At 42.2% G+C, this 17,049-nt stretch overlaps 1 protein-coding gene across 1 annotated transcript in view; it reads left to right on the plus strand.

Moving 5' to 3' along the window:
* Positions 1–13,931: 13,931 nt before the first annotated feature.
* The window catches only part of LOC140916571 (uricase), a 42,807-nt gene continuing 39,689 nt past the window's right edge, over positions 13,932–17,049 (plus strand). The window contains exon 1 of the mRNA XM_073358229.2: positions 13,932–14,024. Coding sequence (XP_073214330.1) covers positions 13,932–14,024 — 93 coding nt within the window. The remainder of the gene's footprint in view (positions 14,025–17,049) is intronic.

Here is a 17,049-nt window from a genome sequence, read left to right on the forward strand (position 1 = left end):
AATGGGTCCTCATACTAATTAACTTAGAGCTCCTACTGAGCTAGGAGATTGGTAAATGTTAGTATGCAAATAAGATATGTATGTATATTTGTCAGTTTCTGCTTTCTTTTGTCTCTTATGTTAAATTGGCTTTGGCTGTATAAATAAGTTATCTTGGGCCTCAGAGAGGGGCTCACCTCTGGGTGCATTAGCAAGGCGCTTTGCTGATAAACAGAGTGGTCTGACAAATTATGTGAGTCCTGAATCTGACTTTGACACATCCCACCATCAACCTCAGCCTGGACCAGTCCACACAAGAGATCCACTTCCTGGACACTACAGTGCTAATAAGCAATGGTCACATAAACACCACCCTACAGCGGAAACCTACTGACTGCTATCCTTACGGACATGCCTCCAGCTTCCGTCCAGGACACACCACACGATCCATTTTCTACAGCCAAGCTCTAAGATACAACCGCATTTGCTCCAACCTCTCAGACAGAGACAAACACCTATAAGATCTCTATCAAGCATTCTTACAACTACAATACTCACCTGCTGAAGTGAAAAAACAGACTGACAGAGCCAGAAGAGTACCCAGAAGTCACCTACTACAGGACAGGCCCAACAAAGAAAATAACAGAACGCCGCTAGCTGTCACCTTCAGCCCCCAACTAAAACCTCTCCAGCGCATCATCAAAGATTTACAACCTATCCTGAAAAATGATCCCCCACGCTCACAGATCTTGGGAGACAGACCAGTCCTCACTTACAGACAGCCCCCCAACCTGAAGCAAATACTCACCAGCAACCACACACCACTCAACAAAAACAGTAAACCAGGAACCTATCCTTACAACAGAGCCTGATGCCAACTCTGTCCACATATTTATTCAAGTGACAACATCATAGGACCTAATCACATTAGCCATGCCATCAGGGGCTCGTTCACCTGCACATCTACCACTGTGATATATGCCATCATGTGCCAGCAGTGCCCCTCTGCCATGTACATTGGCCAAACTGGACAGTCTCTACGCAAAAGAATAAATGGACACAAATCTGACATCAGGAATCTTAACATTTAAAAACCGGTAGGAGAACACTTCAATCTCTCTGGCCACTCAGTAAAAGACTTAAGGGTGGCAATTTTGCAACAGAAAAGCTTCAAAAACAGACTCCAACAAGAAACTGCTGATCTTGAATTAATATGCAAACTAGATACCATTAACTTGGGTTTGAATAGAGACTGAGAGTGGCTGGGTCATTACACCTATTGAATGTATGAAGTGAGCTGTAGCTCACGAAAGCTTATGCTCAAATAAATTGGTTAGTCTCTAAGGTGCCACAAGTACTCCTTTTCTTTTTGCGAATACAGACTAACACGGCTGTTACTCTGAAACCTTTCCTCATGTTAAGTAGCCTCACATCTTCTTGTCAACTGTCTAAATGGGCCATCTTGATTATCACTACAAAAGTTTTTTTTTCTCCTGCTGATAATAACGCATCTTCATTAATTAGCCTCTTACAGTTTGTATGGCAACTTCCACCTTCTCTGTATGTGTATATATCTATATCTTCTTACTATATGTTCCATTCTATGCATCCAATGAAGTGGGCGGTAGCCCACGAAAGCTTATGCTCTAATAAATGTGTTCATCTCTAAACTGCCACAAGTACTCCTGTTCTTTTTGCGGATACAGACTAACATGGCTGCTACTCTGAAGTCTGCAACTAGGATCACATCCACCAAGGGAGAATGCACCTGGACACAGCCTCTGCAGTTGAACTTCAAACAAAAATGGACATTTAATAGTTTATAGAAGTTTAGTTCAGTTAGTCCTGTTTGTTAAACAAGTTCCCTTATGTGGCATGTAGCCTCACCTAACCCTAATTATTTCTTACCTGTGTGTAGGTGATGGGATTAGCGTGCATTCCTCCACCTTCCCACCAGTGCCTCTGCCTATCGTCTTCCAGGGTGCATCATTATTTTATTACACAACCTGCAGGGCTGATGTTGATCTGAAGCTGATATGAGGATGTTGCAGGCGATCCTCCCAAAGCAATTCTGTAGCCTGTATCCAATTACTCAGAATAAACAAATTCTAATCTGATTGTTTTCTTTTGCTTAGAATAAATTACTGAGTAAATCGTTTCCTTTTTTTCCTGTTCTCTCTCAATATCCTTCTCAACTTCTCCCTATATTTTGTTACAAATAAATTCACAATTCTCCATCCTGCCTTTTCATTCTCCTGCTCTGAGACCTGATATTTGCAATTTTATTCTTTTCCCCCTTTTTCTCCCTTTTCTTTCCTTTTCCTTCTCCTTCTCATCCTGCCAGGAGCAGCATGATCACTCTTCTGTTCTGCTTGGAGCCGACCATTCATTCACCTGTCTGTTGTGTGGTTCCTCATGGGATCAGCCACTCCGCTCTGCCATCCTGACAAGGGGCAGCATTAACACTTCCATGCTGCCACGGAGCCGCCTCTCCTCTCCCATACCTCAGAGGACGATGTTGTCCACTCCCCTGTCTCCCTGTCCATCCAGCCTCCTGTCCCACCCCTCCAGGGAGCAGTCAGACAAAAACAGTCTGCTGGGCTCAGGACATTTCCTTCCTCCTTGTCCTTATGGGGCACAGGGGGCTCCTGTCCCCCTCACGGCCAGTTGGTCTCCTCTTGCTCCAGGAGCTCTGGGTTCAGCATCCCAACATTCTAAGAACTGCCAGATGGAAGCCAACTGCCACGGAACTTTCCAGAACATTCTCAAGCCAATGTTCCAACATTTACCTACATGACACACCCTGGCAGAAACTGGAAGGAGTTACGTCCTGAGGGTGAAAATTAAGCCAGAGTGATTTAAGTGGGGCTTAAATGACACATTAGAGCCCGGTGTGGGCTCTCTGAATTTCATCCAGATTAAGAACTAGTCTGTGAACAATCCTGTGAATTAATATACAAAAAACTGTGTTTAGGAGCAGTTAGAGTTGCTGTAATACACCAGATACAAACATACAAAAGCATAGAAATGAAAAGTTACCTTTTAATTTGACATACCCTCTACTCCTCCATTCATAGGCACACACTCTACCATCACTACAACTACTGTATACCACAGACCATACACTGCAACCTCAAATCTGCCCCGCTTTGTCTCTTCTGTACAGATCCTTCTTTCCAGATTATTTTTTATTGACAGTGGTGGCTGTGGACCTTTGGTGTCATAGTTGGTTGTGTTAGGAGAGGGTAATTTGGCAAAGGGGTGTGACAGAAGGGCAACTGAAGGGGCTGATGGTAGCCTGGCATCCCGAGCGGGGTCAGAGTTAAAGTTACGTTGCATGGTCCACAGTGTATAGTAGTTGTGGTAATGGTAAAGTATGTGCCTGCGAGAGAAAGAAGTACATATTATGAACTGGCTTTACTTTTCATTTGTGGATTTGTGCCAAGTGTGTTATGCCAAGCTGTTTGGAAAAATTCCAACAAAACATTTTTTTGCCAGATTTGCCAATTTGTTGAAGTCAAAATGTTTCATGGAGATGCTTTGATTTCAGCAGTGTTTGAGCAGAACCGAGACGGGGTTCCTGTCTGTTTTTGTGGCAGCCCACCTGCAGGACTGCCTTGGAGTCAGAGATACCAGGGCTTCCAGAGTCTATACCCCCGGGGCGGAGGTGGTGGGGGTGGGCGCTAGCAGGCAAACAGCCTTGAAGTTGGGAATCCCTGGTCTTCCAGGGTCTGTGGTGCTGGGACAGTCCACAGAGAAAATGCCTTGGAATTGGGGCTCCATTCCATATCATGGAGAATTTTGAAATTTTTCGTTTTCATTCTGAATTGGATAGATATCACATTTCAGAATATTAAACTCCTCTGCGAAGCAGAATTACCTTTCTGTGCACAGCTGTAATGTGTGTAGCAACTTTAAGAAGCTTACAGCCAAGTTTTTGTGTATTAATTTGATGAGGTTTTTTCAATGCTTAAGAGTAGGTGTGGGTGCTTGGCCAAGAGGCAGCTGGGAGGGGCAGACCTGTGGGGAGGTTGGAAGTGAAGTAGTTGATGGAGAAGATTTTATCTATCCATAACTGTACATGCGCACTTATGTGTCAGCAGCTGCACATGAGTCCTTATATACCTTTTTCATTGTAAAATAAAATTTGGAAGAAAAATGTAGTTTTGATAATGGGAAAAAATGTGCACTGCAAACTGGCTTTGGAACAGGGGCTAAAAATCTGGCCTGTGGGGTGGGAAGGAGGATGTTGACCGGATGTCAGGAATACAGCTTTTGCAATTTCTGTGAAAATTTGAGCTAGTTATAGGATTCCAAAAAAATCACAGTTCACATCTGCTGAGTAAAGAGTTAAAGTTTGGTAACTAAAATTTCCAAAGAGTCCATCTGTACTGAGCATGCTCCATGCCCTCACAATTCCTGTGTTAACCCGAGGCTGCATACACCATCCCTATAGAACAACCAAGCATGCTCGCTCCTGGGGCAACAGGGGCTGAGCAGGACTTTCCCTGCAATTACATAAAAATGGCTATACGGGGTCAGACCAAAGTTCAGTATCCTGTCTTCCGACAGTGGCCAATGCCAGGTGCCCCAGAGGGAATGAACAGACCAGGTAATCATCAAGTGATCCATCCCCTGTCACCCATTCCCAGCTTTTGGCAAATAGAGGCTAGGGACATCATCCCTGCCCATCCTGGCTAATAGCCATTGATGGACCTATCCTCCATGAATTTATCTAGTTCTTTTTGAAGCCTGTTACAGTCTTGGCCTTCACTACATCCTCTGGCAAAGAGTTCCACAGATTGACTGTGTGTTGTGTGAAGAAATACTTCCTTTTGTTTGTTTTAAACCTGCTGCCTATAAATTTCATTTGGTGACCCCTAGTTCTTGGGTTATGAGAAGGAGTAAATAACACTTCCTTATTTACTTTCTCCACACCCAGTCATGATTTTATAGGCCTCAATCATATCCCCCTTAGCTGTCTCTTTTCCAAGCTGAAAAGACCGAGTCTTATTAATCTCTCCTTAGATGGAAGCCCTTCCATACCCCTAATCATTTTTGTTGCCCTTTTCTGAACCTTTTTGATTCCAGTATATTTTTTTGGAGATGTGGTGACCACATCTGCACGCAGTATTCAAGATATGGCTGTACCATGGATTTATATAGAGGCAATATGATATTTTCTGCTTTATTATCTATCCCTTTCTTAATGATGCTCAACATTCTGTTCCCTTTTTTGACTGCTGCTGCACTGCGGGGATGTTTTCAGAGAACTATCCACAATGACTCCAAGCTCTCTTTCTTGAGTGGTAACAGCTAATTTAACACCAGGCACACATCATTTTATATGTATAGTTGGGATTATGTTTTCCAATGCACATTACTTTGCATTTATCAACATTGAATTTCATCTGCCATTTTGTTGCCCAGTCACCCAGATTTGAGAGATCCTTTTGCAGCTCTTCACAGTCTGCCTGGGACATAACTATCTTGAGTAGTTTTGTATCATCTACAAATCTTGCCACCTCACTGTTTACCCCTGTTTCCAGATCATTTATGAATATGTTGAATAGGACTGGTCCTACTAGAGACCCCTGGGGGACACCACTATTTACCTCTCTCCATTCTGAAAACGGACCATTTATTACTATCCTTTGTTTCCTATCTTTTACCAATCCATGAGAGGACGTACCCTCTTAACCCATGACAGCTTACTTTGCTTAAGAGCCTTTGGTGAGGGATCTTGTCAAAGGCTTTCTGAAAATCTATGTACACTATATCCACTTGATCCTTCTAGTCCACATGCTTGTTGAACCCCCCAAGAATTCTAGCAGATTGGTGAGGTGTGATTTCCCTTTACAAAAACCATGTTGACTCTTCCCTAACAAATTATGTTCATCTAGGTGTCTGACAATTTTGTCCTTGACTATAGTTTTAACCAGTTTGCCCGGTACTGACATCAGACTTACCGGCCTGTAATTGCTGGGATCATCTCTGGAGCCCTTTATAAGAATTGGCGTCACATTAGCTATCCTCCAGTCATCTAGTACAGAAGCTGATTTAAATGATAGGTTACATACCAGAGTTAGTAGTTCTGCAATTTCACATTTGAGTTCCTTCAGAACTCTTGGGTGAATACTACCTGGTCCTGGTGACTTATTACTGTTTAATTTATCAATTTGTTCCAAAACCTCCTCTAATGACACCTCAATCTGGGATAGTTCCTCAGATTTGTCACCTAAAATGAATGGCTCAGATTTGGGAATCTCCCTCACATCCTCAGCCGTGAAGACTGAGTCAAAGAATTCATTTAGTTTCTCTGCAATGGCCTTATCATCCTTGAGTGCTCCTTTAGCATCTCGATCGTCCAGTGGCCCCACTGGTTGTTTAGCAGGCTTCCTGCTTCTGATGTACTTAAAATTTTTTTGCTATTACTTTTTGAGTCTTTGGTGAGCTGTTCTTCAAATTCTTTTTTGGCCTTCTTAATTATATTTTTACACCAGTTCATTTGCCAGAGTTTATGCTTCTTTCTATTTTCATCACTAGGATTTAACTTCCACTTTTTAAAGTGCTCCTCAAAGATGCCGGAGGGGTGGGCAATGCCCCTCTGCCATGTACATTGGTCAAACTGGACAGTCTCTACGTAAAAGAATAAATGGACACAAATCAGACGTCAAGAATTATAACATTCTAAAACCAGTCGGAGAACACTTCAATCTCCTTGGTCACTTGATTACAGACCTAAAAGTCGCAATATTACAACAAAAAACTTCATAGAATCATAGAATATCAGGGTTGGAAGGGACCTCAGGAGGTCATCTAGTCCAACCCCCTGCTCAAAGCAGGACCAATCCCCAACTAAATCATCCCAGCCAGGGCTTTGTCAAGCCTGACCTTAAAAATATCTACGGAAGGAGATTCCACCGCCTCCCTAGGTAAAAACAGACTCCAATGAGAGACTGCTGAATTGGAATTAATTTGCAAACTGGACACCATTAACTTAGGCTTGAATAAAGACTGGGAGTGGATGTGTCATTACACAAAGTAAAACTACTTCCCCATGTTTATTTTTTCCCCCTACTTTTCCTCACACGTTCTTGTCAACTTCTGGAAATGTCCCATCTTGATTATCACTACCAAAGGTTTTTTTCGTCTCCTGCTGGTAATAGTTCACCTTACCTGATCACTCACGTTACAGTGTGTTTGGTAACACCCATTGTTTCATGTTCTCTGTGTATATAAAATCTCCCCACTGTATTTTCCACTGCATGCATCCAATGAAGTGAGCTGTAGCTCACAAAAGCTTATGCTCAAATAAATTTGTTAGTCTCTAAGGTGCCACAAGTACTCCTTTTCTTTTTGCTAATATAAACATGTATACCTTCCAGTACAAGAGTTGCTCGTTACAGAGCATATAGGGGAAAGAAATAGAGAAACTTGGTCAAGGTAAGATAAAGTAACCTTGGTCACATAACAAATGTGGAAATAGATGGGAGCTGTGTAAAGAACTTGTGGTTCAGGTACTAATTATTCGTTGATAGATCCACAGGGCTCTGTAGGCTGTGAAGTGATACTATGCACTTGGAAAGCTCAAAACTTTACCATTAATGAAACAAGTAACACAAATGTTAAGTTTTGTTGCTGAACAAAGCCATGAAATTGCAGGGGCTCAGAATCTGCCTCATGGACATATTCTTCACTGATGGAACACCACTGCTGTCCATAGAGTTACACCAGTGTAATCATTGACACCTTGTGGGGTCTCTGGTGTGCCATGCTACACCATTTCCTGGTAGTGCACCAGGTGTAGTATTCCTAGGCAAGCGCAGTCGATGCTTCAGCTGCCAAAGCTCTATGGGCCTTAGCAGCTGATGGGTCCCAATATGCACTCCACCAATTGCTTACAACACCATGCTCTAAACTCTAGGGGCATTGTTTCAAAAAACATTCAGGAGGAGAGAGGGACAAAATTGTGTCAGTATACAGAACATTCTATTATATCCGGTAACCTCTAGGGGAGGAAAAAAGCAGAAGACATAATGGAGCATATAGACCTATGAAAAGTCTGGGGGAAGGACAAAACTGCCCCCCTTACTCCAGAGCAAATGATGCTCTTGCCAGACACCCTGTCTCTATGACCCTTTTCCTCACCAACTGCTATAGAATCTTTCCCTTCCTTATGACCTATCACCCTGCAGCTAGGAGCAAGCATAGCAGCAGCTGATTTGTCCTCAGCACATCCATCACACTGTCCTCTGCTGACCTTTTACTCCTCAGCAGACTGATCATACTAGAGAAGAATCCATACGTGTCAATCTGACCTCAACATATTAGGAAACCTCCAGTTAGGATAAATTTGTAGAAGAAAAATATAGTATGTGATTTTATTTTTTTGTTAATTTTAGTGTTTTTCTCTTGGTAGTGAAATTAGTATTTATAAGTATGGAGAGGAAGTGTCTGTATGTGACACATTCAAAGCGTAGCCCTAATTTTTTTTTTTTTTAAAAGGGAGCAACTAATTTTGGGTGCCTCAGTTTTCAAAGGCTCAGCGTAAGACATCTGGGCACTTGATTTTCAGAAGTGCTGGGCACGGGCAGCTCACATTGATTTTAACTGGCGTGAGCGCACGAGGGAGGCGCACAAATTCACAGACCACTTTTGAAAAACTTGGCCTTAATTTGAAAAACTCAATCCTGAGAAGGTATGAGGAAGCCAAGATTTGCCCTCAGGATCTCTGATTTGCCATTAACAGTTTCTTCTGATGATGTAATGCTTGTCACATAAAAGCCTTGCTAAAGAGTTTTGTGAAAACTGGTCTCTCCAGCTTAGAAAATCTGTGTTCAAAAAGCAGTAATTATCCTAATTGGATGCCAGATTCCTAATTAGTACTTCAAACACAAGAACAGAACAGCATCAGCACGTTTAATTTTTAAAAAAATCTCTTCAGTAGGAGTTTCTAGCCACACCTACTTCCTCTTACAAGAAATGCTTTTCTTCTCATGACCATATGGCCAAATACATAGTAGTTTATGCACTACATTTTGTATGTTTTTTTGAAGAGCTTAGCCTGTTCCACAACTTTTACCTAAATGTTAATCTATCTTGCATTTAACATGCTGGCATATTGAAATTATATTCATTATACATACTTTACACTGGATTTACTTCAGATGCAGATAGAACTAAACATCTTTAAATTTCTTTTTTTAGTGCCAAATCCTGGGCCCTTGTTACATGGGAACTCCATATTGGTTTGACTAATCTAGTCTAATTAATGTGCCCAATACCCTGGTGTCTGAGGGTGTAATTTGTTTCTGCGAAGTGTTGAGCACTCTGATCATGATCCAGGAAAGCATGTAAGCATGTGCTTAATTTTAAGCATGTGAGCAGTCCCATTGGAATGGCTAGTGATCATGAGACTAGTGCAGAATATCAATTATGTGCTCCTGATATTTTAAGAAGAGTCTCCCACAAATTTTCCCCTCAATTTTCTATAAAAAGCCTCATACCCAAGGCTACATGTGCTTGCAGGGAAGGGGCAAAAGACTGTGGAATATATTAATTTGCTTTTCGTCTTACATAAAACACATTCTGCCATAAACATGAGCAAGAAGGGGGGCACCACCAGGGGCAAATATACTTATATTAAATTCAAATTTGTTGGAAATATTTAGACATTTCTGAAAAAAATATACAAAGTATATTGGTAGCTTAGCACAATGTTCAACATGCATACTTTAAAATGCATTGCTGCGATAAAATGGATATTTCCAAAAACAGAAATTGTCACACACAAAGGACAAACCCCAAATGACCAAACTTTACAGGTAACTTGAGAAAATAATAATTCTTGATGGATAGTCAATCATAAAAGCCCATCTACCTCCAAGCATAAAACCTCACTTGAACCACAGAGCAAAAATTGCTGCATAAGTTGAGATTCTGTATAAAGGACATTGGGTCACGATATCCCAAAAAACAAAGTAAAAACTGCTAAGCATGATTCACAGTGCCTATCTGGACACTGAAAAATATAAAACAAGAGCCCAGGATGTCCTGTTGTGGCCAGGTGTGAATGCTGCCACTGTAGGGGAGGTATCCAAATGTGAAATCTGAAATAGACGCAGGAAGCAAAATACAAAAGAACAGTAAAACTACATGGAATTCTTGATTGCTCTTGTTTCAGTTTGGCACACATCTATTTAAATTAAAGAGCTGGCCTCTTATTAGTGAATTACTACTCAGATTTTTTTAAATTGAATGATTGCACAATACATTATGTCACAATGCCAATAAACATAAATTACAGTTTCCTCACCATGGGATTCAAGAAAAGTTAATAACAGACAATGGCCCACAATTTAAAAGTGGATCATTTGGGCAGTTCTCTTTCACAGATCAGTTTATGCACACCATGTCATATCCATGCTATGCACACTAAAACTAATTAGCAGAAAATTCAGTACACACAGAAAAGAGTTTGATTATTTAAAAGAAAGAAAGAAAAGCAGGAGCAGGACACTGGTTTCCAGGGATCCAGCCATACTTTTAACATAGTTTGAATACTGCAACACAACTCGCAGTGCTTAACTGGAATCACCAGTTCAAAGACTGATGTTCACAAGGACAAAAACCTCAATGCCAGCATCTAACCAGCATTTGAGGCAAAGACAACTCTTTCTGGCTATGTCCACACTACCGCGGTAAGTCGACCTACGCTACGCAACTCCAGCTCCATAAATAACGTAGCTGGAGTCGATGTACCTTAAGTCGAGTTACCGTGGAGGGTTGACGGGAGAAACTGTCCCGTTGACTTACCTTACTCTTCTAGTCGGGGTAGAGTACAGGGGTTGAATGGAGAGCGATCTAATGTCGATTTGGTGGGTCTTCACTAGACCTGCTAAATCGACCACCAGTGGATTGATCTCAGAGCTTTGATCCCGGCTGTAGTGCAGACATAGCCTCTGAAGTACTTGTAAAAGAGCTGCACGCCAATAAACTAGAACAGAAGTACACAATTACCTCCATTCCAAGTCAGATGGAATATTAGATTTCAAACAAAAAGTGACTTGGAGCTTGCTAAGGTAACTGCTAACCACCCACACCAAGGTCAGGCATCATAACCATTCACAGGGTCAAGCCTACAGGAGGAACAGAAGACATGTGAGACAAAACCAAGGAGAACACTGGCTTTCTGTTTCTTGAGGGCATCCAGGATTCTATCGGCAGTGGTCAGAGACATCTGTTCACATTCACTGACAATGAGCACCATCAGGTATATCAGACACAGACTCCAGGTGGTGAATCTATCTAAGCAACTGATGAGGCCATTGCAGAAGGAACTGTTTGGAGAACAAGAAGTGGCTGTGTGATCAAAAAGCCACTGAGGTTCAACAATGGTAGTTACTGACCCATGTCCAATGCTCAGATGGAGGTACTATACAGCTCTACCTCGGTATTTTATGAATTATCTATATTAGTTTGTGTCTGTTATTTTTAGTAGACATTATAATATTATTTGCATTTGATATTTCAAAAACAGAGCATATGTAACAGGAACCACCGGAGGAAGCGAATACTGAACCCTGCCATGAGACAGTGGTACCAACCTTTTGTAATTATGACACATTTTGAGACTGTGTCCAGGAAATAAAGATCAGTCCCTTACCAGCATTCCTGCATGTCACACCTTTATTGCATTAACATTGTAATTTATTTCACTAACAGTCATTTTAGGCAAAACATCCAGCTAATCATGCAAACTCAAATTGCTTCACACAGCTTTCAATGCTTTCAAAATCCACAGCTTTTTCCCGAACCAGCAGCCCACATTTCCTGCATCCTCTCTTCAGCTGCTAGTATGAAGTTAGGCATATTCAATACAAATGGGACCTTGAACATTGCCAAGTGCTGTTGCTGGCTATCTTGGCTCAGTTAAATACTTCTTCTGGAAATGTTTGTACTTTGATCCTGAAGACTCCATGGAATGGAGTACAGCACCCATATAAAATGTGTACCATTGGAAGGGGGGCAAATGAGGTGTATTCTTTGGCAGGGCATTTTAAAAAAATACCAGCCATTGAGTGGAGTCAAGCTCGTTCTAAGGAAATAGAACTAGTTTTTCAGAAGTATTTTGTGAGCAAGAAAGACAAACCTCTCTGGAAAAGCTTTAGTAGTATCCTGAGAAGAAAGACTCCTTAAAGGGAAATCATCCCAATCCTCACTCAATTTGGTGGCAGAATTTTAACAAGGGCCTTTTTGGTGCCCCCAAAGAGTCCCCTCTTGTACTGTACTGACAGAAGAGGTCAAGCAGGGACTCTGTACCCAGTGGTTAAAGTTAAGCCAAATAGGAGCAGGAGCTCAACAGTTCTACCAGCTGTAAGTAGTTGTGGGTATTTCCATCATGTGGTGATGACGTTGTATCATCTTACATGACATAGGGAAGAGAATGGGACAAGGGAGAGCCCAGGATGGGGTGGAGGGTGAACTCTAACTTTGCTTTTAGCAGAGGAGGGGGAGCTGTGCTCCTCCACATTTCTCCTTGCTGTCCATGCCTGCTGTATGATAGCACCCACAGAGATACTCAGGAAGGTGAGGAGATCTTTCAAATTAGTTCCCTGCCTTTGAATTTTTCCCAAGGAGACCTCCACAGATCTTCATTCCCCTTTGTCCCTGGGAACAAGGCCTGCAGAAGAACTGGGTGAGAAGAAAAGTGGATGAGGATGGTTCCCGAAAAGGGGGGAAGTGCTAGTGGGGACTATTGGATGGAGGTGTTGGGGGATGTGTCTCATCCCCAAGCACTGGGGAGGGACAGGAGACACTGTGCATCAATCCATGCTGCTTCTCTCCTAGCTGTTCTGAACAGTGAGAGAGGAAAGATGGTTTAGTGCTTAGGGCGCTAACCTAGGACTTGGGAAACAAGGGGCCAAGTCCCTGCTCCACCACAGACTTCCTGTGTGACCTGGGCAAGTCATTTAGCTGCTCTGTGCCTCCATTCCCCATCTTCAAAATGGGGTTAATAATTCCTCCATACCTCCCTGGGGTGTTGTGAGGGTAAATACAAATAATATTTGAGGGATGCTCAGATACTATGGTAATGGGGACAGATAAGAACCTAAGATAGATAGTCATCCAGTACTGATCTCTGGGACATACACCCCTCTGAGTTTAATCATGGCTAAGCATCAGGGTAACCTGCCCCTCTCCAGAGCCAAGGAAACTGCACATGCATCGGGCCTCTCTGATGTCATTCCTAGCAGCCAGCATGGCAGAGCCATGGACTGCTCCCGGGGGCTGAGGTCTGGCAGCCACACAAGGTATGTCTAGATTGCAATCATAGGATGTGATTGCAGCTTGTGTAGAGATAGCTTGAGTCCTGGAGCAGTGAAGCCAGTTTAGTGTGGGCTGCACAAACCTACCTGGGTAACTGCCAGGGTAGCCTGTTTTGCTGCAGCTTCACTACTCTGGGACCTGAGCTATCTAGATTAGATTTAAACTAGTTTGGGTATGTCTACTCCCACTGACGTAGTCGACCCTGTTACTGCAATTTACACGTACCCATAGACACCACAGGGTTGATGAGTAGACGTCCCCCACTGCAGGATTACACTAGCGGTTAGTGGGGCCAAATATTGTTTATGTTTTAGCTTATGCCATAGACCATGACTGAGTTACAATTTCACCCTTGGAATTTTTTTAGTGATTGCTTTGTCTTTGAAGTGCGGCTCCCACATAAGTGGAGGGTAAATTCCCATTGACTTCGGTGGGATCAAGATCAGGATCAGTCCCCTTGTCTCTATATTAGCTGTAGCGTTCTTTTTTTGCCATAGATATTTTCCTTCATTAAAGTTTCTGCCCAGGGCAGAAAAAGAATGACATGCTGCTGAATACATTGTGAAATATTTGCATTTGTGAGGCCATCCCCCAATCATTGCTCCTCCTCTGACATCAAGATGACACCATTTATAGAGCAGCAGCAATTACTCTTCTCAGTGATCCAGGACTCGGAAGTAACAATGCAGCGGCCAGCGGTGTGTCACCTGCCAGTAAGTTTTAACAAGAGATACTAATTTTCTCTCAATGCAGTGAGAAGCAGTGATGTTAAATGTAAAGCTATATTTTTGTGCTCACCTATTTATTTTAAAGCTGTCAAATCAGTTTAGCACAGAGTTCTCTGACAACTAAATGTGACCTATTTAGCATCTAAAACTGAGTAGAAAAGAATGTGACAGTTGGGAGGTAAGATGAAATAAGGTAAAACTTCTAAGCAGAGGAGTTTATAACCTAATTTTGATTTTTATCTGTAAACCAAAAAGGGTGTAAACAAAGGCATTTACTAATAACACCCAAATGAAAGAATGTGAAGAACCCAACTGGCTTATTATTTGTGCTCTTTATTTAATTTGTGCATTTCTCTCAGCCTGGGCAGCGAAAATGAATGAATTACTTTAATTTTCAGGTTCTCTGCTCTAATGTTTGGGTTGCAAACGTTGCAGGGGAATTTTTATTAGTTTAAAACCATTGGAATTAAAAAAAAAACTGTTGTCATTGGAATTACAAAAAAAGTGACCTGTTGGTTTTAAACTTATTTTTACAAGATTGAACTTTGGGTCAAATCTAACTTCACTCTAATGAATTGTTTGGGGTCACTGCTTAAGTCATGGACTTTCCCCTTTTATTTTTAGCATATTCAATAATCTTTTAATTTCGCTTTTCACTGATGCTTGTAGATATAGAAAGCGTTTGGAGGGCTAGACAGGTTTGTCTCTACCTTACTTCATTTTTTCTTCACTGCTTAAGTGAAGTTTCCCTCCCCCCCAATTAGTTGTCTCTGATCTTACATTCTTTTCAGGTGTTTAATTCAGTATTTATTTTTGTGTGTGAAATCTCTTCTCTCTTTCCCCGAGACATTCAAGTGGAGATGTCTGAGTTCTGACCTTGAATCTTCTACTAACCAGGACAAGTGACTTCAGTTTAGGTCTTTCATTGTAATCTCTCTCTGCCTCAACTTCCCCATCATTAAAATGGGGTGAATGATGCTTTGTAAAGTGCAGTGAGTTATAGGGAAGGAAAGTGCAAAGTGCTAATTATTTCTCTTGGTTCTTTGCTATCCTGCCCCATGGCCTTTAACCTCTCCCATTCCCCTCCACCTCAGGGTTTCTCTGTACATCTCCTTCATTTTCCTTTTCCCCAGGTCCCCTGTTCCCCCCTCCCCCAAAGTCTGCTTTCCTCAGCTCCTAGAGCACTTTCTCTCTCCAGGTCCAGTTCCCTTCATTCCTTCCTTCCTTGGATTCTCTGTTCCTTTTCCCCCACCCTTTAGGGAGGCCTCCCCTTTCTATCTTGTTCTCTTCCCCCCATCTTGGGTTTTCTATTCTCACATTGTCCTTCTATCATGTGTCTCTCTCACCCTCATTCCCCACCTCCACTGCTATTGGCCCTTCACCTGCCACCTCACTCTCTTCCTCTTGTTTCTCTCTCTCCATCATTGTCTTCCCCCCTCCTGCCTTGGGTCCTTTGTTTCCCTGACTTGCTCTCTCCTCCTCCAGTTCTCATCTCCTGTCTCCTGAGTTCTCTCCTCTTCATTTCACACTCCTCTTCACTCGTATTTCCCCAGTCTCTTGCTTTTTTGCACAGGTGATTGCAGAGAGGAATGGGAGACAGGGCCCTCTGGCAGCTGGGAACAATTGTAGTAACTGATCTCCCCTGCACACAGTGACCCCTGCAGATGTAGAGGCAGAACTGCTTCTTTGTTCTGTTCCCTGCTCATTCTCTGCCCTCCACTTCACTGTGCAAGTGCTAAAGGAAAATGGCCAGCTCCATTTCTCTCTCCTTGCAGATCCCATTTGCTTTCAGGGTGAGGGTGATCATATCTGTATGGACTGGAAGATGTGCAGGTGACAGGGGAAAGATGCAGGATCTCACCTGCACAATGCATGTGAGTTACTAGACCTGTATGAGAGAGATGGAGCAGATTCCTGAGCCAGAGGAAACTTTAAATGCACTCTAATCCCATCTAGGCATTTCTAATGCACCAACACCAGGGTACCAAAGCATAGATCCTGAGAATAATCAGACCAATGCATAAGCACCTATAGTTGCAAAGCTGCATGGAAGAGATATAAATATTGACTTCCAATAGAGAGAGGCTTAGCACAAGAGAGGGGTGCGAAGCAAACTCTGGATTTCAACACCCCAACAGTCTGGGGTGTTTGAAATACAAATCCAAAATTTATGGCTTAATCACACAGCTTTTAGTGAGTCTTGCAATTTTTATAATATAAAACGTAAGTGAAAATGTGTTCACTGTTACTAAATAACACCCCAAGCTGTGGGAAATGATGGGGCTAGGTCACACAGAAGTATGACAGGTTAGACTTTCAGGGTACTGCATTAAGATGCACAGTTATGTGAATAATTTGTACACACAATTACTATGATGCATCAAGTGTATAACTCTGTGCAAATGTAAGCTGTTGGCACCAAAAGCAAACAGATTTACATGCACAACTGTGATACTCACTTGGACAAATTAGACATGCATTTGTGCACACAGTTTGGATGCCTAAATTTTTTGAAAATCTGGCTCCAAAATTATTTTAAAAATCCAAAACTCCAACTTCAGTTTTTTAACTAGGCAACAACTGAGCAAAATGCAGTCCTTTATATAGGCCAAGATGTCATCTGATTTTCCTGCCATCTTGCAGTTGGCACATTTATCCACCTGCTATTTTGCCTTCCTTCCCCTGAACTGGGGAGTTAGTGGGTTTCCTGATCCTGATTCTTCCCAGCTGCTCTCTTTAAAAGCCAGAGAGGAAAGCAGCGAGAAGAAAATCCTCCCTGATTCAAAGCAGCTAAATCAGAATCAAGGATGAGAATGACCTGCATAGCCAGACTTTCAGAGTTTGGGGAGCAGATAATATTGCAGCACCAATTGAAAGGATTACATTCTCCATTAAATCTGGTCTGGTTTTATAGAACTTTATTACATTTCTATAGAAGTGTGCTGGTTTCATTTCTATTATATTCTATGGGACTGTTCTATAAGGGGAATGTTCTTAAGCTGCTGCCCTC

Source organism: Lepidochelys kempii, chromosome 8 (genome assembly GCF_965140285.1).
Source record: "Lepidochelys kempii isolate rLepKem1 chromosome 8, rLepKem1.hap1, whole genome shotgun sequence".
Lineage (NCBI taxonomy): Eukaryota > Metazoa > Chordata > Testudines > Cheloniidae > Lepidochelys > Lepidochelys kempii.